Source organism: Manis pentadactyla, chromosome 7, assembly GCF_030020395.1.
Source record: "Manis pentadactyla isolate mManPen7 chromosome 7, mManPen7.hap1, whole genome shotgun sequence".
In the NCBI taxonomy this organism is placed as follows: domain Eukaryota; kingdom Metazoa; phylum Chordata; class Mammalia; order Pholidota; family Manidae; genus Manis; species Manis pentadactyla.
The window spans coordinates 49,950,934-49,978,851 of NC_080025.1; the positions used below are offsets into that span (position 1 = coordinate 49,950,934).

At 38.7% G+C, this 27,918-nt stretch overlaps 1 protein-coding gene across 4 annotated transcripts in view; it reads right to left on the reverse strand.

The window, feature by feature from the left end:
* The window catches only part of HECW1 (HECT, C2 and WW domain containing E3 ubiquitin protein ligase 1), a 374,060-nt gene that overhangs the window by 115,713 nt on the left and 230,429 nt on the right, over positions 1–27,918 (reverse strand). For all 4 annotated transcript variants that reach the window (XM_057504386.1, XM_036918894.2, XM_036918893.2 and 1 more), the window contains 2 exons: positions 21,576–21,651; positions 14,019–14,188 (listed from right to left, as the gene is read on the reverse strand). In XM_057504386.1, coding sequence (XP_057360369.1) covers positions 14,019–14,188; positions 21,576–21,651 — 246 coding nt within the window. The remainder of the gene's footprint in view (positions 1–14,018; positions 14,189–21,575; positions 21,652–27,918) is intronic.

Sequence of the window (27,918 nt, forward strand, 5' to 3'; positions counted from 1 at the left end):
TATTCACTCTCATGTCCTTTCTCGCCTCTCCACTTTTGTTGCCACTGGCCACGTATGGCTCTTGTCCTTCCTTGCTCACATAATGACCTTCTAAATCTTCCTCGCTCACATAATGACCTCCTGAATGGTCCCCGTCTTCAGCTTCTCTCTTACAGCTGCCAGTAAAGTGATATCTCTGAAACACAGACCTGATCATTCCATTCTCCTCTGTAAGAACTTCCCCTTGCTTCTCACTTACAGGATGAAATCCAAATTTCCTAATGACATGTCCAGTTCCTGCCAGCCTTTCATTTATTATCCTGGTTCCCTGAAAACCGCATTTTTTTTTCACACATTTTCCAGACTTACTGCCTGACTAGAAGTTGTTCCTTCCCAACGTCCTTGCCATGCCAAACTCCTACTCAACCTTAAAAAGCCATTCACGTGAACTTTCTTCTTTGAAGCCTTTTCTGGCTTTGGAAACCACCAACAGAGATGGCTGTTCTTTTTTCTGCTTCCATATCGCCTCCACAGTTCTTACCACACTGTTTATTTTCTTGTGGTTGATGAGGATGCACATGTAGCATCTGTTTTTAGTAAAACTCGTTGCACACAGAAACCACATATTACATGCACATTGAGCACATTGATAAATGAATGACTAGCCACTGCCTGAGGTGATTCCATTCTAAATCGACACTGAAGCTGCAAAAGCAGAACATGGTCCAAGGTTGTAGGTGAACTACAGTACTCTTATGTGAGCACTAGGCTGACCTTCAATGCCCATATCATGCTAGTTATTAATGTGGTAGAAAACCTAAGAATTATATTATAGTGTGTAAATAAGAATTAAATTACAGGTGACACTTGAACAACATGGGGCTTGGGGGCTCTGATCCCTTGTGCAGGTGAAAATCCAGGTATAACTTTTAACTCCTCAAAAACTTAATGACGAATGGTCAATGTTGTCCAGAAATGTTACCAATAACATAAATGGTTAAGCAGCACATATTTTATACCTTATATGTATTATATACTATATTCTTACAATAAAGTTAAGCCTGAGAAAATGTTTTTGCAAATTGTCATAAATCTGCAAAAAATTTTCCAATATGTTTGCTGAAAAAAATTTGCATATAAGTGGGCCTGTGCAGTTCAAACCCACGTTATCCAAGGGTCATCTGTATATGGATATATACACATACACACACACACATGTACATAATATGGATTATGCTATAGTGAACTACTGTCATAGTGACTATAATATAAGGACTATACTATGGTGGACTTTTCTGAAACAAAAGCAAAGTGAAACTCTTCCTTTGGGCATGTGATGTGGACCATCTCACAGGCTACCACTGAAGAATAATAAATATGTTAGGGAAAACTGTGAAATGACCCTCAAGATTCTCACTCTATCCCGCCACCTACAATCCCATAGATTCCTTCTTTAGGGCTTGTGAACATGATGGATATCACATCCATGATTTGGTTGCTAATCAATGGACTCTGAATCAATCAAAAGGGATTGTCTGGGTAGGCCTGACCTCATTACATGAGCCCTTTTATTTAAAAGATTGGGCCTTTTCTGAAGTCAGAGAGCTGGGAAGTGTGAAAGGGGTTCAACACAAGGGAGATTCTCCATTTACTGGCTTCGATGATGGGGAGGGCCACATGGTGAGGCCCAGAGAACAGCCTCTAGGAGCTGAGAGTGGCCTCCAGCCAACGACTCAAAAGACCTTGTGAACAGTCTTTTGTCTAGACAGCCTCTAGATGAGGATATAGGTCAGCCAACACCTAATTTCAGCCTCTTGGACCTTGACCAGAGAATCCAGCTAGGCTGTGCCCAGACTTCTGCCTTATAAGACTATGAGGTAATAAATGGCTTTTGTTTTAAGTTGCTAAATTTATGGTCATTTGCTACACAGCAATAGAAACCTAACAATCTAACCTAAATTAGTGTAAGAGCAGGATGAAGATACTTTCTGAGTAAGTATTTAGTGTTATTTATTGACAAGCAGTGTTTATTTAAACACTGTACTGTAGCATCTCCTAAGCTGGCTTCTACATGATGTCAAGAGTTCCAAGAAAAAAAAATGGGGTCTGATGAGAAGCATGGGTTTAAATAATAGGAAACAGATTTTTTTTTTACTGTCAGGTGACACAACACTTTAATTAGACATATGGGTATCATGAATCTGCAAGACAGAATGCAGTGCCTTCCTGTTGGACTGCAGCAACTGCAGCACCTTCCCTGGGTGTGTGCATGTGTGTGTTTGTGTGTGTGTTTTATATGGCAGATTGCTGTTAGGTAGATCATGGTTTGGAAAATTGGTGTTTTGTGTCCAGTTATAGTTCAAAGTGCTGAGGGAAAAATAACTGCCAAGCAAGAGTTTTCTACCCACTAAACTCTCATTCAAGAGTGAAGAATAATTAAAGACATTTTCAAATACATAAAAACTTGGAAACTTTACTATCCACAAACTGTCAGGACCTTTTTCAGACTTATAATTTATAAATTATAACCATATCATTATATATAACTTTAAATCTATTTTTAAAATAGATTCAAGAGAAAATAGGAAACCTGAATAAATCAATAACCATTAAAATTGAGTCAATAATCAAACATCTCATCACCATGTCACTTTATAAGTAAATTTTATCAAAACTCTTTGGAACAGATAATCTCTATCTTATATAAACTGTTCAGGAAGTTAAAAATAAAAAAAGAGACAGTTATCCAAATCAGTTTTGAGGATAAGATGTCTTGATACAAACTGTAGAATAATACTATAAGAAAATAAAATTAAAGACATCTTATTTATAACATACTTATAAAAATCCTAAATTGAATTGCTTTCAAATGAAAAGCAGCATTTGTATGAAAAATGCAATGTATTTCAGGCTGCATACCACCTGCATGATCCTTCCTCTGAGATCAGGGGTCCCTCCCTCCTTGGCATTCCCAGTGTTCTTCTGAGGGTGTGAAGACTCAGACTTTTATTTTATATACTAACTTCACTTTACCTTACTTTACTACTAAAAGAATTTTTTTCTGATTTCATTTTTCTCACCTATATTTAAATATATCATCTCTTGCTATATTGTATGTATTTTACATATTTTGAGGAACAAGAAGGGATGTAAATATTTGAAAGTGTATGCAAGATTCTGTATGGCCTCAGAATGGGCACTGCGTGCTCCTAGGAAAAATCAGGTCACTAAATGTCCCATATCTAAAGAGATGGGCCAACAAATGGAGCCAGACCCCCACTCTCCTCTTCTCTCCACCATCTGTTAAGTGAGAAAATCTTTGCCTTCCCTTTTCCCATCTTAGCCTCTAACAATGGGGTCATCACACTGCAGAGAAAAGATGAGGGGATGCCCAGACACTGACCAAGTCTCCATTTCTTTCAAAAGTCCTGGGGGTGGAGGGAGAGCAAGAGAGAAGATTGTGTCTTTTTTCCACTCCAAAACCCTCAAACCACAACCTGATCTGTGGTAGCTGGGAGGAAAAGAGGTTTAAACTGAATAGGAAATTGGACTGATTGAATTTTTATAACTAACCAGAAAGCTATAGGATGTATCCGAGACATCATTAATAGATAGTTGAGCATGTCTGAATGCAGTGATGGGAAAAAAAATAAAACCAGTTATGGTATCATGCCACTGAACTGAGGCAGCTCAGTCAAACAGACATCTATCTATCCATCATTTATGGATCTATTGTCTATCTATCTATCTATCTATCTATCTATCTATCTATCTATCTATCATCTATCTATCTATCATCTATCTATCTACATGTTGTGGGGGGTGGATGGCAGGTATATAAAATATCCCCTTCTCAAATATTCTTTTGGTTATATTAGCTGGGTTTGAAAGCTTATTGCTAACACTATTATTATGAGTTGCCACCTACTGTTTCATATTATCTGTGGACTGCTATCCCCTTTCTATCACCCAGTCAGTGGACTTGTGCTGTGTTACTTCTGCCTGTATGCCTCTCTCACAAAAATATTAAGTTACATGTATATCCTCTAATGCCTCCCTTAAATGTAATATTCTCTTAGGCAAAAATGGATGCAGTTACTGGCTTAAATGTTTACCATAAGATTTTTCAAGATATATAATATCTTCTCTTTAAAATAAGCAAAATCCTAGAAAATGTGAGATTAGCTAATTAATCATGGTATTACTATAATAATTTTATAGTACAGGAAATCAGTCAACAGTCAGATCATAGTAATTCAGTTGTTAGAGAACTGCAAATTAAAATCATTGATAATTTCACAAGACCTCTATTGGTTTTCCCTGATATTTTTAACTTCAAAAATAATGTTGTTTATATTTTCTTTGGTTCATATTTCTTTATTGACTTTTTTTTCTAGGCTGATTACCCAAAGCACTGGAAAAAACTGAAAAAGCTAAGGACTAAAGCCTGACATGACTTGAGATTTGTCACTGAGGCATTGCCATGAACTTCCTGAAAGACAAGGCAGATGGGGACCTGCCAAGAAGGAAGGAATCTCAGTCAGAGATGGGCCTTGCTGAGGTAGATTAAATGAGTAAGGAAAGAGAATTCACAGGACATGGCATTTTCTGTGATTTAGTCTCCATTAGCTATTTAGCTATTTTGCTTTAATTCATTAAAATAAATATGGCCAGGTGGATAGATATGCCAAGGACACCTGCATGCCACACCTGAAATTCCTTGGGTCATCTCCCATCTGCCTGCTCCACCATCCTGCTCCTTGTCTTTCCTGGTTCCTAGCTCCTCCTCTTTGGCTCATCTGTACTTGATTTCTGTACTTATCAAGCCTTCATGCATGGAAATCCACTAACATCTATTTCTCCCTGACTCTGGCCTTGCCACTGATTTCTGCTATCAGCCCTATAGGATGTCATTAGTTTAACAAATGTCTGTCAGTAAAAGAGGCACTACCCAGTTCCAGCTCTGATTTGTAGTGTTTGCCCGTTTTCTTAGTGTAAATACTCCCACCACAGCTGACTTCGCTAGGTGAGGAGCTGGGGTGAGCTGTGCACGTTGGCTCCCGGGAGCTCACATGAGCTGGCAAGAGCACACACTGATCCCCTGGATTGCTAAAGTGACCCCTCGCCCAGCTCACTCTGTTCCTTCATGAGACATTAGGAGGCACTGGGTTTTACTGCTGCTCTCAAAACCTCCACTTTTATCTTACTTCCTCGGAGGTTGCAAAACAATACAAACAGAGTAGAACAAGGGATACTTTAGCTAGTCAGCATCAAACTGTGATCCTGAGTCCCAGGTCAATGAGTGATGAACTTGAGGCAATGCCTGGGAACTAGAGGCAGAACTGCTGGAGTCTTTCTGTTTATAAAGTGATGATCCATTCACAAGTTTCTTTCATAAAAGGGTTCAGCAGCTGGTTTAACCAATAAAAGAACTGATTTAGTGCTTGCATGACTGCTAGCACCAGGTTTGCATTTGGAGAATCTTTTTCTTCCATAAATTTTTCCATTAATGATTTTTGAGTTTACGACGCTGTGTGCCTTGTCCAAGTCAAAAGTGCAATTTAATTTTTGATTACATTACCTCTTAACCTCCAATCAATCAGACTGAGGTTAATAATCTATTTTAAACCAATCAGAGCTTGTTTAAAACTTGTTAGGGCAGGCTGATTACAGTAATCATTTAGCAATTGTGCTTACCTTCCGGAGATCATGGGTCTCGGCTAGGCACCCCTATTTATCTCTAGTGGATGAGGCCTGTAGCCAACCTGGTCTGCTCAATCAGTCAAGTTTTGGCAATTTCCCTGCCCAAAACATCTCATTCTTATTTGTCTGTGATGTTGTTGGGGTGATTAACTCTGGTAGACCACCTAGTACTACTGGGCACCTGGAAGAATACTCTAATGTTCAGCCTGAGCCTGGAATCGCTGCTAAATGAGAAAGGCATTGTTGATTCTGCCCAACAGTGGACCCACAGGCAGCCCCAGCACTGGAAGCTGCCTTGAGCTACCTGCACTGTTTAAAGTTCCTCTCAGGCAGCAGAGCCCTATGTTACATGCACTAGGTGATACTGAAGGGACCCAGTGGATCCCAGGGAGGCATACAGCTAATTATATCTACAAATACACTTCTCCATATTTGCTGCTCCCATCCTGGTCCAGGCCTCATTGTCTCCTTCTCAGCTTCTGCCATTGCCTCCTAACTGATGCCACCTCTCCCACCTTCCCCAGCATCAGCAGGGTGTAAGAGTTATTTGTTCCACACCTCACTGGCATTAGTTATTGCTGATCTCCTTCCTTTTAGCCATTCTGGCGGGTGCATAGTGGTATCACACTGCAATTCTAATTTCTGGTCCTGGATGACAAATGAAGCTGAGAACCTTTTCCTGTGATTTTTGGTGTTTGGACATCCTCCTTTGTGAGGAGGCTGTTCAAGTCTTTGGTCCATTTTTCTGCTAGATTCTGTTCTTTTCCTTTTGATTTGTAGGGGTGAGTTTGTGCCTTCTACATAATTGGCCTTTTGTATTTCTATATAGATTCAGAATCAGCTTGTCAAGTAACATTAAAACTACCTCTTAGGAGTTTGGCTGGGATATCACTGAGTCCACAGATAGATTTGAGGAAGAATTAACACCTTAGCAATATTAAATTTTCTAATCCTTGAACATAAAATAGCTCTTTTATTTAGGCTGTTTTTAATTTATCTCAGAAATGTTGCAATGCTCAGTATAGAGATCTTTATATTTTTGTTAGGTTAATTCCTAGGTATTTGAGTTTTCTGATGCTATTATAAATGATATTTTTAAATTTTCTTAAATTTTCTCCTTACATGTAGAAATATGGAAACAAGAGGGGATTTTCTACAATATTTACTGTGAGAACCTTGTCAAGCTCCTGGAAGTAAACTTCACAATATTGGGGGTCCACCCTACAGTTGGGTTCCCCAGAAGTTTTAACCATCAACGTGTGCACTGACCCTCCAGCAATTTATCAATGACAATTCAGGTTTTCCTACCCTGGCTTTTGTTTCCCTGGCAATCTCTGCTCATTAGTCTCTGCTCTAGTAAGCTGTGACTTCCTGCATTCATGTCTGTGTCTCTGCAATCTTGGGGCAGCAGCTTTCCCTACATCCTCCCCTCTCTTGTGAATACAGGGAGAGTTGTTGATATTTCAGTCTGTTCAGCTTTTTACTTGTTAGGACTGAGTGATGACTTCCAAACTCCTTTCATGTGGAATCAGAAACTGGAAGTTGACAAAGCAATTTTTAAGATGAAGAAAAGTGTTGAAGGACTTTACCTATTTATTAGGAAGCTACAGTAATCAAGGCAGAGACATAATGATGAAAGGAACGACAGACTGTTCAGTGGAAAGGAATAGAGAGCCTAGAAACAGATTCACACATATTTGTTCAATTGAATTTTGACAAAGGCAACTGTTCAGTACAAAGAGGAAGAAAATCTTTTGAACAAATAGTGCTGGAACAACTCACCAACTCACCATTGATATTGAAAGAAATGGATGTCGATCCTTATCTCACACCACACACAAAAATTAACCTGAAATGGATCCTAGCCCTACACATAATAGTAAAACTGTAAAACTCCTAGAAGAAAACTTAGTAGTATATCTTTGATAACATGGGTAGATTTTTTTAGTTAGAACACAGGAAGCATGGGCCATAAAAGAAAATTACTTGATAAATTGGGCTTCATAAAGTAAAAAAAACTTGTTCTTTGAAATACACCATTAAGAAAACAAAAAGGCAAGCCACTAAGTGGGAGAAAATATTTGTAAAATAAATATGTGATAAAGGACTTGAATCAAAATATATAAATAACTCTCAAAACTCAGTAAGTTAGATATCTCCAAGCACATCAAAAAAAAGATATACAAATAGCCAAAAAGTACATGAAAAGATACTCAATATCATTGGTTAACATGAAAATGCACATTAAAACCACAATAAATTACCACTACACATCTACTAGAATAGCTTAAATTAAAAAGAATGACAATACCAAGTGTTCATGAGGATGTGGAGCAAATGGAATTCTCATACACTACTGGTGGGAATGTGAACTGGTGCAACCACACTGGAAAACTTTTTGGCAATCTTCATTCACCAATATGACCCAGCCATTCCACTCCTAGGTGCTTCCTGAGAGAAATAAATTGGTAAGGCTTGTACCTGAATATTCACAGCAGCCTTGATCACAATAGCTAATATCTGGAAACAATCTGAATGTCCATTGAGTGGATAAACTATATGTGGTATATCTGTACAATTTGAATGTCACTCAACAGTAAAAAGAAAAAACTATTAATGTATGGAACAAACTATTAATGTATGCAACAACCTGAATGAATCAAAAAAGCACTATTTTAAACAAATGAAGCCAGAGACAAAAGAGTGTATACTGTAAGATTCCATTCACATAAAAGGAAAATTTATGTATAGTTCAGAATTTGATGGCCAGGGATGAAGTCAGGTCTAAACTGAAAAAGCGGTACTAGTAATCTTTGGATGATGATGGAAATGTTCTGTGTTTTTAATATGGTGGAGATTTCATAGAGAGATAATATTGTCAAAGCTTATCAAATTGTTTGCTTGAAATGAATGCAATTTTTCACTTGTGGTATATAATGAATTGTGTTTATGTGTGTAAGTTGTCCCTTAATAAAGATAAGGATAAAAATAATAATGGAAAGAGTATTAGATAATATTTATTGATAAACAAAATTCCATACAACTGGAAATTGAAAAAACAATACCAATGCCTGGGCCTTTGCACTGGTTTTCTATTGGCAGCTTTGTACTTCACACAAAAAAATTCTGATGCTCATAGTTACCAATAACAGGAAGATTTTTGTTGTTCTGTTTGAGAACAAAATGTTTACCATTATGGTAGATTTTTAATCACATTCTCCACATGCAAGTGTCCTAACTGGATATCTTTTCCCATAATTGCTACAGGCCTGGTGGGCATCATATTGCTTGGTGACTTTGAACAAAGAATCATCGGGAAGGATCTGTAAGTGCAGAGCTATTTGAAGTTCAAAACAGTTATACCAGAACCTTGAAAGGAAATTCATGACCTGGAAATTTGGTAAACTTCTGACAATAACGGCTTACACTTGTGAGCAATTTTTGTGTCTAATTGTATCCTGCATCTTTCACCATTAGCAGAGTTATGGGAAGACTGTCTAGTCCTAACTATAGTGTGGGGAAGCAGTTACTCCCTTTCTTGTTCAGCCAGACTTCAGCAAATGATGAGAAGACTATTGCCAGAGAGAAACTGCTACAGCTATTGAGTTTTTAGTGTTAACCTTGCATTCTTGGAATAAATAGTTTCATAAAGATTAGCTGCTTTATGTTGCTGGATTCCATCAGCTAATGTTCTATTTAGCATAATTACACAGAATTTTCATGAGACAGCTTGAACTGTAATTTACTTTTCTTGTATTGACTTTGTCAGATTTTGCTATCTAAGACTTGTTTATCTCCTAAAACAAATTTCTTAGCTCTGGAAGAATTTATATAAGATTATTGTTATTTCTTCATTAAATGTTCGGGAGAATTCAAATAGTGACTGTTTGGAGATATTTCTTTGTGAAAAAGTTTTAAGATACAGATTTAATTTCCTTGATATATAGGACTATTCAGTATTTCTATTTATTCTTTTATCAGTTTAGTAATATGTGTTGTTTTTGGAGTTTTCTATTACATCTAAATTTTCAAATTTACTAGCATGATTTTTCCATAATACTCTCTTATTTTTTAATACATGTAGGATCACTGTTTCAATTTTTATTAATTTTCTCTATTACATATTTTTTTAAATTCAGTGATATCTACATTTATCTTCTCAATTATACTAGTATACTTCCCTCTTATCTCTGTGTGTTTGATTTGCTGTTAATTTTGTAGCTTAATCTTATGGACTCAGTTCACTGATATTCAGCTTTTCTTCTTTTCTAATTTAGTTGCATCCCACCACTTTAGCTGTCATATGTTCATTATTATTTAGTGCAAAATATTTTCTATATTTTTATTTACTTCTTTTTGTATTCTCTTTTTAAATTATATATAGTTTTTATTGTGATTTCTTCTTTGACCCATAGATCTTTTAAGTTTTTTGCTTAAGTGTCAAGGCAGACATTTTTCTAGTTTTTTATTATTTATGTCTAGCTTTGTAAGTTTAAAAACACATAAAATAGTATTTAAAAATATATCTCTGATAACTCCAATAATAAGTCATCTGTGGGTTTGTTTTTACTGTCATTGTCAGATAATTATTGAGTCAGACAATTTTAATCTATCAGGGACTGACTGAGCTGTCTAAGATGTCTTGAAGTTTCCTACTATTAGTTTGCCTACACTGCAGCCAGCCAAGCGTCCAAAGGAGAATCTAGGGTTTTACTATCACATCTCTCCCGTGGAGGATCCAGAACTCCAGGTTTTGTCTCTTCAGCACTGTGAGATTACAGAAAACTCTTCCTCATCTTCAGTAGCTTTTTTGCCTACCTTCTCGTCTCTCTCATAAAAAGAAGTTGCAGAAAGTTAGTTCCCTTAAAATTCTACTCTCCCAGATCTTGACCACACAGCTCTGGTCATCTTGACCATGTCCTGATGTCATCACAAATGCTTTTAAAAAATTTTTATCTGGCTTTTCTAGGTGTTCTATGCTAGTGTGCCATGAGCTACTCCATGAGAATCAGAAGTAGGAATCTACTGCTTCCATTCTTGACTCTTTGTAATCCATTCCACACATAGCACAGGAGCATTTTTATAAAATTTTAATCAGAGTATAATGCTTCCCTAGTCCAGTGGCTTCTTATCACATTTAAATTAAAATCCTAACCACTTTCCATCTTTCTATGACGACAAAATGCCAGTCCTTGCTTCTCACCCCAACTTCACCTTATCCTCACCCCATCCCTCACATATATACTCCTTTTCTCCAGCCACAGTGACATTCCTGCTGTTCTTTAAACCTATAAAGCTCATTACACTCAGGCCTTCATGCTAGTTGCTTCCTCTGTCTGCAGTGCATGTCTAACCAGGTCTTGTGTGTTGGCTGCTCATTTCATGTGGCAGGAACTCCAAAAGGCCTTCCTGGACCACTGCTATCTAAGGTAGCTTCTCTCCATCACGCATATCATATCACATACAATGTGATGGTTCATTCATGTTACTTATCTGCCATTGAAATTATTTTGTTAGTTTATTTTGTTTTGTTTTCTCAGGTTAGAACATAAGCCCCATGAGGCAAGGCCTTGTCTGTCTTAATATTCTAATCTTATGACCAGACTCCAGGCTGATAGCACCCGTATGTAGGGATTAATTCACCCACCTTTGAGGGCAGAGACAGAGAGAATGGGGTGGAGGCTGACAAACAGCATGGTCTCAGGCTGATTTTTATGTGTGCTCAATTCATTTGATGTTTTTGAGAATTTGCTTTCAGGAATTCCATGGTTGATTTAGTGGCATAAATGTATGCTCTGTGCATAAGTAAACCAAGACTCTTTAGTTGCTGCTGTTTCTATTTAACTTCTCTGTGTAGCTTTAATCTTGTAAGTGCTCATTATGTCTATTCAGGAATGTAAACAGAACTGAAAATCAAAGACAGTGTTCTCTGGGTGAAGATAGTTTTTAATTACAGTAATAGTAAAGAGGAGATAGATCAATCAATGTGGAAGTCTCCTTTGAAATCTTTAAGGCAACATTAATCATAGAAATAAATTTATCATTTAGACCACACATGAAAGGATATTCTTGCTCTTAAATGCAGCAACGTCAATGATTTCTCATTGAATATTCTTTGTAAGTCAGTAAATACAGAAAGTAGGACAGCTGGAAGTTTAAAGACTTGCATGAATCCTGCAGGGGCAGGGACGCTTCTTTTCTCTGAACAAGGTGCAATGTGAGACCCAGAAGCCAATGTTAGCTTTTCTTTGTAAGGAATAAGGGAACCATGCCGGATGTGCGCAACTGGAGTATGCCCAGCCCAGTCGCCATCTCTTGGCTGTGCATTCCGCAAGCTCCAACCACGTGACATTTCTCAACAGTTCTCTGAGTGTGGGGTGCCTTGGTATCTTTGCACATTAGTTCCTTCTACCTGGAATGCCCACCCTCCCGAGTATATCGCATCAACCATCCAGACCCAAGTCAAATAGCACGCCATCTGTGAAGCCTTTCCTCAGCGTTCTGTAGCACTCGGTTTACACCTTGATTAAGACATTTATTTCATTGTATAGTTTCCTCCCACCAGCCTGAGAGGTCTTACCTATCAATCATTTTTGTGTTTCCTTCTACTCTATTTCTACGACCAAGTAGATACTCAGTATAACATTCTTAAATGGTTAAATGATTAGCCAGAGTACCTTCACCTTCTTTTTCCCATTGAACCACAGCACATTGGATACGATGGAGGAGGTCAAGAGCAGAGGAGCAGTGAGGGCTTGCCAGTATCCTTCCAGAGCAAAATAAATCTTAAACTAAAGATCCAGAAATAATTTTGGGACTTAAAGTGGATTCTAGTTGACATTTTAAATCAAGAAACATTCTGGTGGTGCTGTATTTTACACACGTTCTTTGAGACTTATAATATCTTTATGACTGAATGTCTTAGAACAAGTTGCTCCAAAGTTCTTCAGAAGAGAGAAGTCCTTTTTTCTCATGTACTATATATTCCCGTGGCATCTTATATTATCTCCAGGAATGCAGTGAGGAGTTCAGAGAATAGCCAGACTGAAGGGACATATAATTTAAGATTCATTAATCACATTAACACTACTATAAGTGTTTCAGATCTGTTGATCGACAAAGTAGTAGGGAGTTTAAGTACAACTCATTTCCCTTTAGTCCATTCAAAAGCTCTAACGTTGCTCCTCTGTAAAGCCTGGGTCAAGGTTAATTAAGTCTAGGAAGTAGGTGGTATAACTTAAGACGAAAAGTAAAAGATTTATCCCCAAATATTTAATTACAGTTTCTTGTCAAGGATGCTGGAAAGCTCTATATCAGAGATGATCTACTTTGAATGGTAAAGGAAGGAACCCGGTGCAAAGCAAGCTCCTTGGGCAGGAGTGGCACATTTCTATCAGCAACAGCCTGAGGGAGATGCTCTAGGCCCAGCCTGAGGATAACCGATTCCTCAAATTCAGACAAGTAACTGGCTAAGCTGGGATTTGAACCGAGGTCTGTGTGACTTCTTAAAAGCTGCACTTTTAACTCCTATGTCATACATACTGTGGCCACTCTCACATCCTAAGCCTCTCTGTTCTGAGGCAGACACAGTTTGCAGGTTACATACCCTCAAGCTAAAGCGTAAACCAGACCCCCAAATCAGCTGCGACAACTTTCTGCTGGTTCCCAAGGAGAGGACTTAGTCACTGTGAGGCCCAGAGTGACACTTGACTTTGCTAAGGAACCTCCAAGCTCCTTGCTGGTGGAGGAGACGCACTGAGGAGTGGAGAAAGGCCTTCATTAGACAAAACAAACCATTCAATACTCTAGCAAGTTGCCGAGCACCATGCAAACTAGGAAGATGGAGTGAACAGTTAGGCTTCATGGCTGTTAAAAATCAGAAAATATGCAACCCCCAGGGAAATTCTAGGTCCTATTTAGTTACCTGTTTCAGGAACCTGACAGTTTTAGAATCTCTGGAACTGGCCCAGAGGGACACATTTAAAATTGGGCACTCTTGCTTAAGGACCCCACGTGTGGTCAGAGTGTGAGCATGAGCAGATCAAAATGCTTCTGTTCCTTCTCCCACACAAAGGCAGAGGGCATGGCTGCCCTGCTTTCAGATGCAGGCTCTGAATCAGATGGAGAGGCTCTTCTGTTCCCTTGTGTTGCCTAGAGGGACTTGATCAAGATCCCTAAAAGCTGCAACCCAGAGAGAACATGGTTCTCTCCTAAGACCAAGAGAACCACGAGCTTAGTAGCAGAGTGTGAGACCCCAAGGAAGGAGGGAAGCACACACTGGCTGCTTCAGGGTCACGCCTGGCACTTCGGCCCCTCTTCAGGGCCGTGGCACTCACCTCGGTCTGCCAGACGGGGTTCACGGTGTTGCCCACGATCTTGGATCTCCTCTCCTGCCCATGGTGGGGGAGGGCAGGGAAGATGCTGTGTTTCCCAGGCTGAATGGAAATCTTCAGGTAAGGATCTGGGTTGAAGAACATCCCTTTCTTTAACCCCATGGCCTGGAAATCTACAAAATAAGGAATATGTTCATTTAAATGTATTTTAGTAATGTTAAACATCATATCAGACCTTATTCAAGGAGAAAAGTCCATGGAAAAATCTGTTGAATCTTTAGACTGTTTTCCATCTCATTACAAATATGTACTGAGATGTCTACAGAACCCACTATATGGAACATCCACTGCCACATATTAAGTTGTTTTGGTGATAAATCCTTGTGATAAATCAATACAACTGGCATTGTGGACACTATGCTTTGCAAGTATGCTGGCCCTTCCTGGACTCAACTTCTAGTGCTCCCTGAGCAGACTGGAGGGAGGGGCTCAACTTGAAAATTCTTCCCAGCCTCAAGCTGCCGACTTGCACGGCATCGGACTTCAGGATTTCACTGAGCTTTGGTGAATAAAATTGCTCTTGGTTTCTGGCAAGTAGTTTTCCCGGTTTCTGTTGGGTCTGGAGGTTTGCACAAATAATTGTTTCTCAAGCATTTCAACAGGGACACAAGAACAGCAAGTCGGGGTTGTTAGCTTTCTGCCCTAGTAATATGAAAGTATTGAGTTTTCTTTTCTTATCTGCTTTTTTAGCCTTATACGCATGCTAATATCGTCAATGGAGCTTTTTTTTCTTAAAAAAAAAGGACAATATTTTTAGAGAAATTGTAAGTTCACAGAAAAATTAAGAGTAGAGATTTTCCTATATACCCCATTCCCCACACATGCATAGCCCTCCCCATTATCAACATACCCTACCTGAGTATACATTTGTTATAATTACTGAATCTACATTGACACATCGTTATCATCTGAAGTCCATAGTTTACACTTGAGTACACTGCTGGTGTTGTAGATTCAGTGGGTTTTGACAAATGAATAAGTAACATGTATCCATCTTTAAGAATATCATACATGGTATTTTCACTGCCCTAAAAACCCTCTGGGCTTTGCCTGTCTCTCTCTCCTGCCCTTATACTCTAGCAACCACTGATCTTTTTACTGACTCTATGGTTTTGCCCATTCCATAATGTCATAATTAGAATCATATAACATGTAGCCTTTTCAGATTAACTTTTTTTTTTACTTAGTAATATGTATGTAAGATTCCTCCATATCTTTTCATGGTTTGATAGTTCATTTCCTTTAGTAATGAATACTATTCCATTATCTGGATATATGACTCTTTACTTACCCATTCACCTACTGAAGGATATCTTGGTTGCTTTGAAGTTTTGACAATTATGAAAAAAGCCGCTACAAACATGTGTGAAGGGTTTGGATGGACTTAAATTTTCAGCTCATTTAGGTAAATACCAAGGAGTGCAATCACTGGATCCTATGGTGAGAAAATGTTTAGCTTTGTAACAAACCATCAAACTGTCTTCAAAAGTGGATGTGCAATTTGGCATTCCTACCAGCAATGAATGAGAGTTCTTCCTGTTCTGCCTTCTTGACAGCATTTGCTGTTGACAGAGTTCTGGGATTTTGGCCATTCTAATACACGTGTAGTGGTATCTCATTGTTTTAATTTGCATTTCCTAGTGACACATGACGTGGAGCATCTTTTCATCCGATTGTTTGCAATCTGTATAACTTCTGTAGTGAGGTGGCTGTTAAGGTCTTTGGCTCATAGTTTCTAATTGAATTGTTTGGTTTCTTATTGTTGAGCTTTCAGAGCTCTTTGTATATTCTGAATAACAGTCCTTTATCAGAAGTGTCTTTTGCAAACATTTCCTCTCAGTCCGTGACTTTTCTTTTCATTCTCTTGACATTGTATTTTACAGAGCAGAAGTGTTTAATTCCAGTGAATTCCATGTTATCAGTTATTTTTTTCATGTATCATGACTTTGGTGTGGACCTAAGAGGCATCACCATAGCCAAGGACATCTAGGTTTCTCCCCTTATCTTCTAGGAGTTTTACAGTTTTGCATTTTACAGTTAGGTCTGTGATACATTTTGAGTTAATGTTTTACACTGAGTTATAGTTGACATATAACATTAAATTAGTTTGAAGCATACAGCACAATTATTTGATATTTGTATATATTGAGAAACGATCACCACTAATTCTAGTTAACATCCATCACCACACAGTGTTACAATTTTTTTCTTTTAGTAAGAACTTTTAAGATCTACTTTCCTAGCAACTTTCAAATAGATGATGCAATAGTATTGACTGTGGTCACCATGCTGTCCATTACATCCACATGGCGTTTATTTTATAACTGGAAGTATGTACTTTTGACCACCTCCACCCATTTCACCCACTCTCTACCCCTGACCTGGTAACTACCAATCTGTTCTCTGTATTTAGAAGCTTTATTTTTCTTTTTTGGATTCCACATATTAGTGAAATCATACAGTATTTGTCTTTGTATTTTACTTAACATAATGCCCTCAAGGGCCATCCATGTTGTCACAAATGGCAAGATTTCCTTCTTTTTTATGGCTGAATAGTATTTCACTTTATACACACACACACACACACACACACACACACACCACATTTTCTTTATCCATTCACTCATCAATGGAACCTTAGGTTGCATCCATGTATTGGCTATTATAAATAATGCTGCAGTGAACAAGGGATGCATATATCTTTTCAAGTTAGTATTTTTATTTTCTTTGGATAAATACTGAGATATGGAATTGATATATCATATGGTAGTTCTAGTTTTAATTTTTGAGGCCCTTCCATACTGTTTTCCATAATGGCTCCACCAATTTCCCTGCGAGCAGTGCACAAGGGTTCCCTTTTTATCCACATTCTCATCAGCATTTGCTGTTTCTTTTCTTTCTGATAAAAGCCATTATAACAGGTGTGAGAGGATATTTCATTGTGGTTTTGATTTGCATTTCCATGAAGATTAGTGATGTTGAGCACTTTTCATATACCTGTTGGCCATCTATATATCTTTTTTGGAAGAATGTCTATTCAGATTCTCTGTTCATTTTTTAAATCATGTTGTTCATTTTTTATGGCTACTGAGTTGTATGAGTTCTTAATATATTCTGGCTACTAACCTCTTACTGGAGATATGATTTGCAAACATTTTCTCTCACTCCATAGGTTGCCTTTGTATTTTGTTGATTGTTTCCTTTGCTGTGCAGAAGCATTTTAGTTTCATTTAGTCCTAGTAGTTTATTTTTCTTTGGTTGCCTTTGTTTTTGGTGTCAAATCTAAAAAATTGTCACTAAGACTGATGACAAGGAGTTTATCACTCATGTTTTCTTCTAGGAGTCTTATGGTTTAAGTCTTACTTTCAAGTCTGTAATCCATTTTAAATTAATTTTTGTATATGGTGTAAGATTATGTTCTAGTTTCCTTCTTTGGTATGTGGTTGACCAGTTTTCCCAAGACCATTTATTAGAAAGACTGTCCTTTTACCAATATATATTCTTGGTTCCTTTGTTATAAATTAATTGACCATAAAAGTGCGGATTTATTTCTGGGTTCTTTATTATGTTACACTAATCTACATGTCTATTTCTATGCCAATACTATTGTGGTTACTACAGTTTTATAATATAGTTTGAAATCAGGAAGCATGATGTTTCCCTCATTTTGTTCTTCCTTCTTAAAATTGCTTATTATTAGGATTATTCAGGGTCTTTAGTGGTTCCACACAAATTTTAGGATTGTTTGTTCTATTTATGTGAAAAATGCCATTGGAATTTTGATAGAGATTGAATTGAACCTGTAGATTGCTTTAGGTAGTATGGACATTTTAGCTATTTTAATTCTTCCAACTTATAGATACAGAATATCTTTCCATTTACGTGTGCTGTCTTCAATTTCTTTCAGGTCCTACAGTTTTCAGTGTACAGGTCCTTCACCTCCTTGGTTATATTTTTTTTAGGAACTTTATTCTTTTTGATGCAAAAGCAAATGTGATGTTTTCTTAATTTTTCTTTTTGATAGTTCATTATTAATGTATAGAAACAATAAATTTTTGTATGATTTTGTATACTGTAGCTTTACTGAATTCCTTTATTCTAAATTTTTAGTTGATTGAATTAATTTTGTGAAGGGTATAAATTCTTCATATAGATTTTTCTTTGCATGTAGATGTCCAATAGTTCTAACTGCTGTCCATTTATTGAAAGACTATCTTTGCTTGATTGTATTGCCATTTCTCCTTTGTCAATAACCTGTTCACTAAACTTCTATAGGTGTGTTTCTGGGCTGTCTATTCTGTTCCATTGACCTAGTTGTTTATTCCTTCACTGATACCTTCCTGTGCCAGTTACCATAACTGTAGTTAACTCTTGAAGTTAGGTAATGTCAGTTTTTCAATTTTGATCTTCTCCTTCAATATTGTATTGGTTATTCTGGGTATTTTGCCTCTCTATATAAATTTTGGAATCAGTTTGTCAATATTAACAAATGACTTGATGGGATTTTAATTGGGATTGTATTACTTCCATAAACCAAGTTCAGAAAAATTGACATCTTGATCATGTCTTGCTATCCATGAACATAGAATATGTCTCCATGTATTTATTTCTTCTTTGATTTCATTTCTCAGTCTTATAGTTTTCCTCATATACATCTTGTACATATTTTGTTAGGTTTTACCTAGTTATTTTATTTGTTTGGTGCTAATATAAATGGAATTGTATAGTTCATTTCAATATAAATTTGACTTGTTCATTGCTGGTATATAGGAAAGCTATTGACTTTTTTGTATATTAACCGTGTATCCTGAAACTTTGCTATAATCTCTTATCAATGGATCTGTAGACACACATTCTCTTTGATGGGGCTCATGTAGACATGAAAAGCCCCAGGTGATGGTGAATCTTCCCAGGACACTCAGGCACTTTGCTTTTGTGATCTTGAATCTCTGACACTGATGGCCTGCAACATTTGTTGGTTTGACAACAAACTAAGTCAGAAGTTTTCAAACTCTGCTCAATGGAGTCCTAGAGCTTCACATCATTGCATCTCCTCAAAGACTACTTCCAGGGTGGTACTGCATATGTGGGCCTCTGAGCTTTATATATCATTCTAGGCAGAGCAACCCAGTTTTTCTTTATACTTTAAGTTTTGAAATTATTTTAGATTGGCAGGAGTTGAGAAAGATACAAAGATTCCCACATGCCTTTTATCCAGTTTGTCCCCATTGTTAACATGTACATGAACCATGTACTTTATGGAAACTAAAATATTAACTAGGTTCCTGAACCACAAACTATTTATTAAATTACAGCCTTTATAAAGCCTAATTTGGCTACTCCGAAAATGAACTAAGATACGATATGAAAAAGAACTTCCAACATCAGCACTCTCTGGAAGACTCATGCCAGAAGATGATCATCAAAAAAAACCCAACAAAGATCCACGCACTGCTACAGCTGTAGATGCACTCATCCCACCAGTTCCTGGACTTGCCATGGGAATGAAGAAGGAGATATCTAAGCTGGCCTGTGCATACAGTAAAACAACAAATTTGACTGGATCTATACTGTTGGAACTCAACCAAGAATTAGGAGAAGTGCAAATTGTAGTGCTCCAAAATCTTACAACTACAGACTATTTACTGTTAAAAGAACATATGGGATGTGAACAGTCCCCAGGAATGGGTTGTTTTAATTTGTCTGATTTCTCTCAGATTGTTCAAGTTCAGTTGGACAATATCCACCATATCATAGATAAGTTTTCACAAATGGCTAAGGTGCCTAACTGGTTTTCTTGGTTTCACTGGAGATGGCTGGTAATTACAGGTATGCTTTGGTTATGTAACTGTACTCCTATTATGTTAATGTGTGTGCGCAATTTAATTAGTAGTTTAAAACCTATACATGCTGAAGTTACTCTACAAGAAGATATGTCAAAGAAATAATCAATCTTCCCATGTTTTCTTCCGCCTGATACTTCTATAGCTTTTCTTCTTTCTTCCTAATTACAACCCTTAAATAGAATTCGTGCCTCATATCAAATTTACCGAGTATCATAATTCTTCCAAGTGGTAAAGATACCTCAAGACAAATGCTGGGCATAGAAGCCACAGGGCATAAATATGCAAAGAAGTAAAAAGCTAACCTTTTCAAACAATAAGGCTTCCCTCTCACTTACCAACTTCACATTTCCCTGTATGGCCCCGGAAGATGACTGGTTAGCCAGAGACGGGTAAGATTCCTCAAGGGAGGAACAACCTAAGACAGGCACAGTCGCAGGGGGGCCATCAGGTGAGAAATTGGGGATCAACAGAGGTGAGGCTTAGAACCTCACCCCCCCGTTCTGAGAGAAATCTTCTGCATACGTGGATGTTTTATTGCCCTGGTCTAGCTTGGATTAACACATAGTCTACAGGCACACACCTGATCATCTACATGTGCTCTCTTACAACACTAAACTATGTTTTCTACCTTTATCTCGTATCTACCTACCACTTCAGCATTTTATTAAAAATAATAATAATAAAGAGAGAAATGTGGTATCCACATATGAATCAAGTATAAAAATCAAATGAATATTCATATTTGAACTGACTGTTTATAGTTCATAATGCATGAGCAAAACCGAAAGCTTCTGTGATGACTGCCCTTGTACTGTTCACCATGTAACTTATTCACTATGTTAGAATTTGTTCTCCATGTAAGAACTTGTTTGTTATGCTTCAGAAGATTGGAGACTGACGAAAAGTAGGCTTGGGGTGGATTAATGATTGTGCATTGAGCATTGACTCCCCTATACAGAATTTTACTGTTGTTAACAACCATTTGATCAATAAATATGAGAGATGCCCTCATAAAAAAAAAAAAAAGTACACACTTCCAATTGTAAAATAAATAAGTAACCGGGATGTAATGTATAGCATAAGGAATACAGTCAAAATATTGTAACAACTTGGTATGGTGATAGCTGGTACCTAGAATTATCATGTATATAAATGTTGAATCACTGTGTTGTACAACTACCCTTCAATAAAAAATAATTATCTACAAAAAAAAAAATTACGGCCTTTATTTGGATATCACTGATTCTTCCATGAATGTACATTTTTCAGCAGCTTGGTTTTTGTCTGTTGTACGAATTGAGCTTCATATGAGATTTTATATAGACAAAGGGTCTGCTAGCTGCTTCTCTCCAGTTTTCCCTACCTCCACTTTATAAACTCCAATTAATTCTACCTGGTAATGGAGGAAAAGTAAAACAGTAGCTTTTCTTCTTATCATCTCGAGGTGCATTCCTATCTATTACTTATTGAACCCTCTACTATCCCTATCAGGTCAAGGGAAATGGAGCAGATATTTTTAATTTTGTTTTACAGATGGAGAAACTGAGGCACAGCGATTGAGTAACTTGCTTATGAGAGTCAGATTGAAGTGGATCTCATGATTGTCGTTTGACATTCTTGCTTTTTCCACAGTCTTCAAATGAGCAAAACATACCTGAGAGAGAAAAGCTGATCAGCCTCCGACTTCCTTGCCCTTGGGAAATCTCATCTGAGCCAATGCTTTTAAAAATCTGTAAGAAGGAAAATGGGAGACGAGCAAAAGAAGCATTGAAATAGATACTTACACCCCAACACAAAAATGCTTAATCACAGTTATTTCTCCAGCTACGGTCTACAAAGACAGCAGCATTTCATTTCATTAGGCTGCTATTGAATAAAACAAGCTTGTTGAACCTAATGTCTCCCAGTAATAGAGGATCTGCAAGTGGGGAGGAGGGGTACTTTGTAGAGAAATGGAAATTAACAAACACAATTACTGTAATGTTAGAGGCCCTTTGTAACTACTTATGTAAACAATCTCTTTTCACATTCAAATTTGCAAAAAGTATTTATGAAGCAGGCCTGAGGGCAGTAGAATGATAGGTCAATAGATGTTTATTGTTGTAATTATAATGTGGTTCCATTTAGCAAAGTATAGTGTTAAACTGCTGTACATCCATTTCTTCTGATCTGTATTATTATCTAGGGATTTCCAGGAAACTGTTTATTAGAAAGGAGCCAGAGCATGGCATTAAGAAGCTATTCTGAGGTCTCATTTAACTGCCTTCCTGGGAAATTTAGGAACACAACTGTTACATGGTTTTCTGCAGTCTAGTAGGTAGTTGTAAACCAGGTTGCTAAAATGCTTTATTTTTCATCATTGCTCAATATATCTGTTAATGTACTAATCGAAACAGCTAGAGTACTTGCTTCCATTCTCTTCTAGGTAAGTTTTACTCAGAAATGATTCTGAATATTTATTCAAAGGCAATTACCTTTTAATACATTGCATATTTGCAGAAAATAATTTTTAAACTCTGAGTATTAAGCAAATCCATACAGTGTCTACTTTCTAGAAGATAATCTGTGCTGAAGAAGGACAAAATGCAAGGCTCTGTGGCCTCTAGCTCAAAGTTTCTTTGTAGATGAGTGTGGGGGCTGCTTTTTCTCTTTTCACTGCCTCTCAGTACTCTTGATGCTGTGAAAGTTGTCACTGGATGCTCCCATCAACCTGCCTCATATGAGACATGGAGTAATGACTGGGCATCACTAGGGCTCATAGTTTCTGCTCAAGGAGAGTACAAAGGGATTACTAGAATACCTCCTCATGATAAGTAAGATTTACAAGAACAGCAATCTAGCCCAGGTGGCTCCCCCTTCCTCAACACAAACAACAAAAAAACACTCCCTTGGTTTCCTGCTCTGCTGAGCCCTGTTTCCCAGGGTTCACTCCCTCCCCTCTGCCTGCTCGCTTGCTGTGCACGAAGGAATGTTACAGATACAAAAGCAGAAAGATATATATTGCTCCCTTTGCCTTTGTTCAGGGCTCAGACTTCTGGGGAGATTTCTCCCCTCTGAGCCCGCCAGTGTGAAATAAAGCCTCAACACTCCAAGACCTCCGAGTGCCGCTTGGCTTTTCCGTCAGTGATCCAGTCCAGGTTTTTTCAGTAATTTCTGTAACACTCCCACTGAATCTGGTGGCCCTGGTGGGCCTTATGTTTTTGGCTACAGCTTGCGTGCAAATCTCTCCTCAGCATGTCTGCTCTTAGGCCCAAGTAGAGCTGCATTTTAGTGATGCTAGGCTGCTCAGAGAGGAAACCAACGTGGTGGCATATGGAATGGGGCTTGGCATCAAGTGAGATAAGAGACTGGTCTGTGTCTCTAAGATTCTCACTTGATGATAAAGAATCAGAGGACTGGTGAGTCAGAAATGCTAGCCGGTCCAAAGGCATCAGCCTTCTTCACATTGTAAAGGCTCCTCCATCCTGGTCTGTGTTTGCTCTTCATATCACCTGGTTGACACAGGGCAAAGGAGGTCAACGAACACCCAGAGACTGTGTCCTCAGGCTGGACGACTCTCCTAACTCTTCAAAAAGCAGATGGAGCAGATGACCAATACGCATGGGCATAATCAGGCCTCAAACTCCCTTAATGTTGTAGACTTTTCTTCTTTTCAAACTTATGCCTGAGGAAGCTGTAGTAGGCCCCTACCGCAGGCTGATCAGTCCCCTTACAGTGCTAAGCCTGCCTACAGGGGACGATTATAGTCGGCTGTTCCTAATTCTAGTTCAACAGTGTCGATATCTAGCTTGTGTGCTTCTCAGAATAAAAGTTCCTTGAGGACACAACAAAAACTATACTTTTAATAGAGCTTTGCAGAATTACAAGTCGAGTGTGTGCATTCCAGTTTGTATTTTTAAGATGTGTATGATTAACATTTCATGCCAGACTAAAATCAGCTTAAACATGCAATGATAACAAAAGATAGTACATTAGTTCCTTCTTATTTAAAGCATACATATTTTGGTTCTTGATACTTAAAATATTCTTCTGCTGACGATTCAGAGTATTTATAAAAGATTCTTCATCTTCACTGCATCAAAAACAGGTCTTTACACAAACAGGTAATACATATTTTGCAGAAGCTACTAAGCTCAGAAGAGGAGATACATTTAAAACTCCATAAAATTCTTCCTAACTTGTGGCTTTGGCTAAGATTATTTACAAAGTCATCCCAGCACCAGACTGACGATAGGAATGTGCAGGCAACAATAGCCATGATAACCATTTTCCAGGAAGTAAAAATGTTTGCCAGTCTTGGGAGTTTGGCATCCTGACTGCTTGTTCAAGATGAGTTCCAGGGGTATGTTGGGGGTTAAAAAATCTGCTGCACTCACAGAAGGACGCACTACCGTTCACTGACTGTGAAAATGACATGGAGACTCAGCCCAAACAGTCACCCCCTGGAACAATCTGAGGCGGTGGAGCACACTAGCGGATCGTTCCTCCTCCCAGCTCTCCATGTTCCCTTCATTGTATCTGATGCCTCATTGTTATTCTCACTATTAGGGGCTCGGTCCTGATGCTCCCCATCCCCCATGCAGTCCAGGCAGTTCCACAGTTTTGCACACAAGTGTTTCCACAATGAAACCTTCTTGGCAAATAGTTTAACAGATTCAAAGCCCAATCTGTTGCTGATGTGCAGAAGGTTCTGTAGGATGCTGAGGCCCTTGGAGTTGAACTGAGGGCTCTAGAGTGAATTCAGACGCCTTTCTCCTACTCCCATTCTCATTGCCTTTCTCCATCTGCTTTTTGAAAAGTTGTAAGTATGAATTCACACCACTGTTGCATACCCCCAAAATTCAATCCAGCAAGAAATAGAGTGAACATCAGGACATTTTAGTCTTATGGGGGACCTTCTGTTTCAGCAGTATGGAGACATGTGGCTTAGTTGAGTGAGTTTCCTCTGCCTTAGCTCTCCACCATGTTACTCAAATTCTTTCCTTTCACAGTATCACCATGTGAAGATAAGGCTGTTTGCTGAAAATACACAAATGTCTCAATCACATGGTCATTTGTGCATGTTGATCTACATCCATGTCTTGCCAATGGGTTTCAGTCCCAGACAAGTTCACGATGGATTCAATGAGACTTAGAAAATGACAGTGGAATGTTCTTGGGGTGAAAGGTTTTATACCCAACTTTATTCCTATGGTGCCAGGTCAATCACTAGAATCCTGGCCACTCAGTGCAAGACTGCATGCAGCAAGCCACTCTCTGCCTCTGCGGCTCTCTACCCACAGCCTTTAATCTCTGTGCTCTACTCTGCCACCACTCCAGTCTCTGCTTTCCTGCAGTCTTGCAGCCCAGAGCCCTGGGTGGAGCTTTGTATATAGAGTCAGTAATAATGTAAGCCCACACATGAGTGGTGAACAAGCCGACCAGGGCCAGGTGAGCATCCTGGCCTAGGAACTTTCACTTTCTTCACAGTCCTTCATCTTCTGTTCTCCAAGGATGCAGGCTTCTCAGGCAAGTGCACTCTCATTCCCAGAGCCTGGCAGGTGCACCCTGGAGCAAGGGTGCCTATCCTGGGGCATCAGTTTTACCCAAAATTTTGGGTAAAACTTAAACATGAAGAGATTTAAAGTTGAATGCAAATTTGCAAATATTTAGAAGATAAAACAGGACTTTTCAAATAACTCTCTTGCATGTGAAAGGCCACATGAGTAGCTTCTCTGAATGTTCCACACCCATGTTTACTTCCTTGGGTAAAAGCTGGAGAAGCTCCTGTAGCACACATGGCATTTTCAACAGGGCTGTGGCCACATTTTCCTTGATTCTGACATGTTAGTTCCATTTACATTCCCACAATTACTCCCAAATAATTACAGAATGGCTTTTTCCCCCTAAAAATGCTGACAGGGTTTATGTTTAGTAACAGAGCAATTAAATCAATAATGATGCAGGAGATTGAAATTCATTAGTTCACTGAGCCTTTATTTATTCACCCCACTCAGATAATTCTGATTTTCCTATAAATGAAAAGTGATTGATAATTTGAGATTATGTGCATAGGAGCATTGCAATGTAAATAATAAAATATCCAAGCTGTGGCCTATCTGCATCCAGAGCAGAGGATTATGGGTTCCATTTTAGATCAGAGATCAGTGGTTCTCACACCGTTCAGTATCTTTTGTCTCTGAGAGGAAGTCTCTTAAATAATCTCACATGCCTCCAAGCCAGCTTAGAAAACAAAAATCAAACCAATTCAAGGCCTAAGTTCCATTCCATCTCCAAATGTCTGACATGCTCCAACGAGCAAACAATACACACAAAAACACACCTTACAAATGTTTGCAGGCCATTTTGGGTACACTTCCCTCAGTGAATTCTCATAATATGACTATTAGGTGGTAGGCAGCTCATTCCAAGTTCTCCAACAGAAAGACCTATAAACTCAAAGTGCAAAGCTCCTTAATTTAGGGCAGAGAGAACAAAATATAAAACTCCAGCACTGCAGTCAGTCAGCTGCATCCCTTGTCCATTTCCCCGAGCTTAGGGACACCTATCACGGAAGGCGCAGAAGACAAGTAACACAGACCAGAGCTGAGTATGTGCCATACACAAGGGCAGTTCTTCTAGAGGCCATGTGAATGGTTTACAAATTAGGCATCATTCACTCCCCACCGGTTTACAAATGTGAAAGTTAAGCTCAGAAATAATTTGTTGACTTCCCCAAATTCCCTTGGGATCAGTCAACCTCTGGCCTGACATTTGCAGAATCTACCCTCAGAGGAGTCCACTAACCCCCTGGGACCACTTCTTCAGACCCAGCCGTGCTGCTCAGCTCTTTTGCTCATATTCTATTTTGTTCCTATTTTGCCTTCTCCTCTTTGCTTTCTGATGCTGTTATTGTCAAGCCAATTTCCAGAAGTCCTCACCTCTTTATTGCCCTGAAGGCAAAGCACAGGCTTCCCAATTGCAGGGTTCTTCTGCTAATCACTATGGGGGAGGGGGAGCAGGGTGGGAAAATGAGGCATTTCTCCTAGTTTTCATGGTGTGAATTGAACAAAATGTGTTAATTAATTAGGGATGATTTTCTTTGCTCTGCTTGCATTTGGCAGCACAGGATTGCAGATAATTAGCACCAAGCTTAGGGTAAAGGACTGCTGTGTTGAGAGGCTGGAAGTTAGGCTTACTGAGAAGGTGACAAGAATGGGTAAGAAGTACCATGTGCATGAAAATACCAACTGGAAGTCATCCAGTCCTGGGTGTTTCCTGATGATTTTTATCCATTCACTTTAACATAGCTTCTTGTGTAGCACAGACCGTTCTGCAAGTGGGGACATGACAAACTACCAAATTCAATGAAATAATAGAGTCATTCTGTTTGCTGTAGGCCAAAGGTCCTCTAATGGTAGTGTGCATCACAATCACCAGCAGGGCTTGAAAAAAACAAAGACTGCTGGGTCCCACCCAGAAGGTCTGATTTTGTAGGAATGGAGAGGGCCAGAGGGTCTGCATTTCTACCACGTTTGAGGTGAGGCTGGTGCTGGGGAGAGCACACTTGGAGAAACACTAGTTTCAAGTGTCTATCTCTTTCAAAGGGTATTGGAAGAGCCTTAGATTTGTCATTTAGGTCAAAACTATCCTGATCCCAGTTCCAAGCACCCAGAGCAGGTTCTGTGAGGTCTTGGCCCATGGAGGCCCAGTCCCCAGTGTGCAAGTCTGTCCCCAACAGGGGTGAACAATCCACTTCTCTGCAGCCCTTACCTCCTGATATTAAGGACTAGGGCCCAGCCAGCTGACCCCTCAGCCTGTGACAGGGCCTTCGCTCCACTCTCTGTGAGTCAGTCATTCTCGCCTTGGTTCAAACTGACTAAAGGCGCCCACTGGGCACAAGGGAGGCTGCAGGTCATGTGGGCCAAGGACATGTTTTCTTTGGCCCGTAAGGTATTTGAGTTTTTAAAAAGCTAGTTTCTAACATACTTTTAAAATTCATTGGATTTATTTGGATT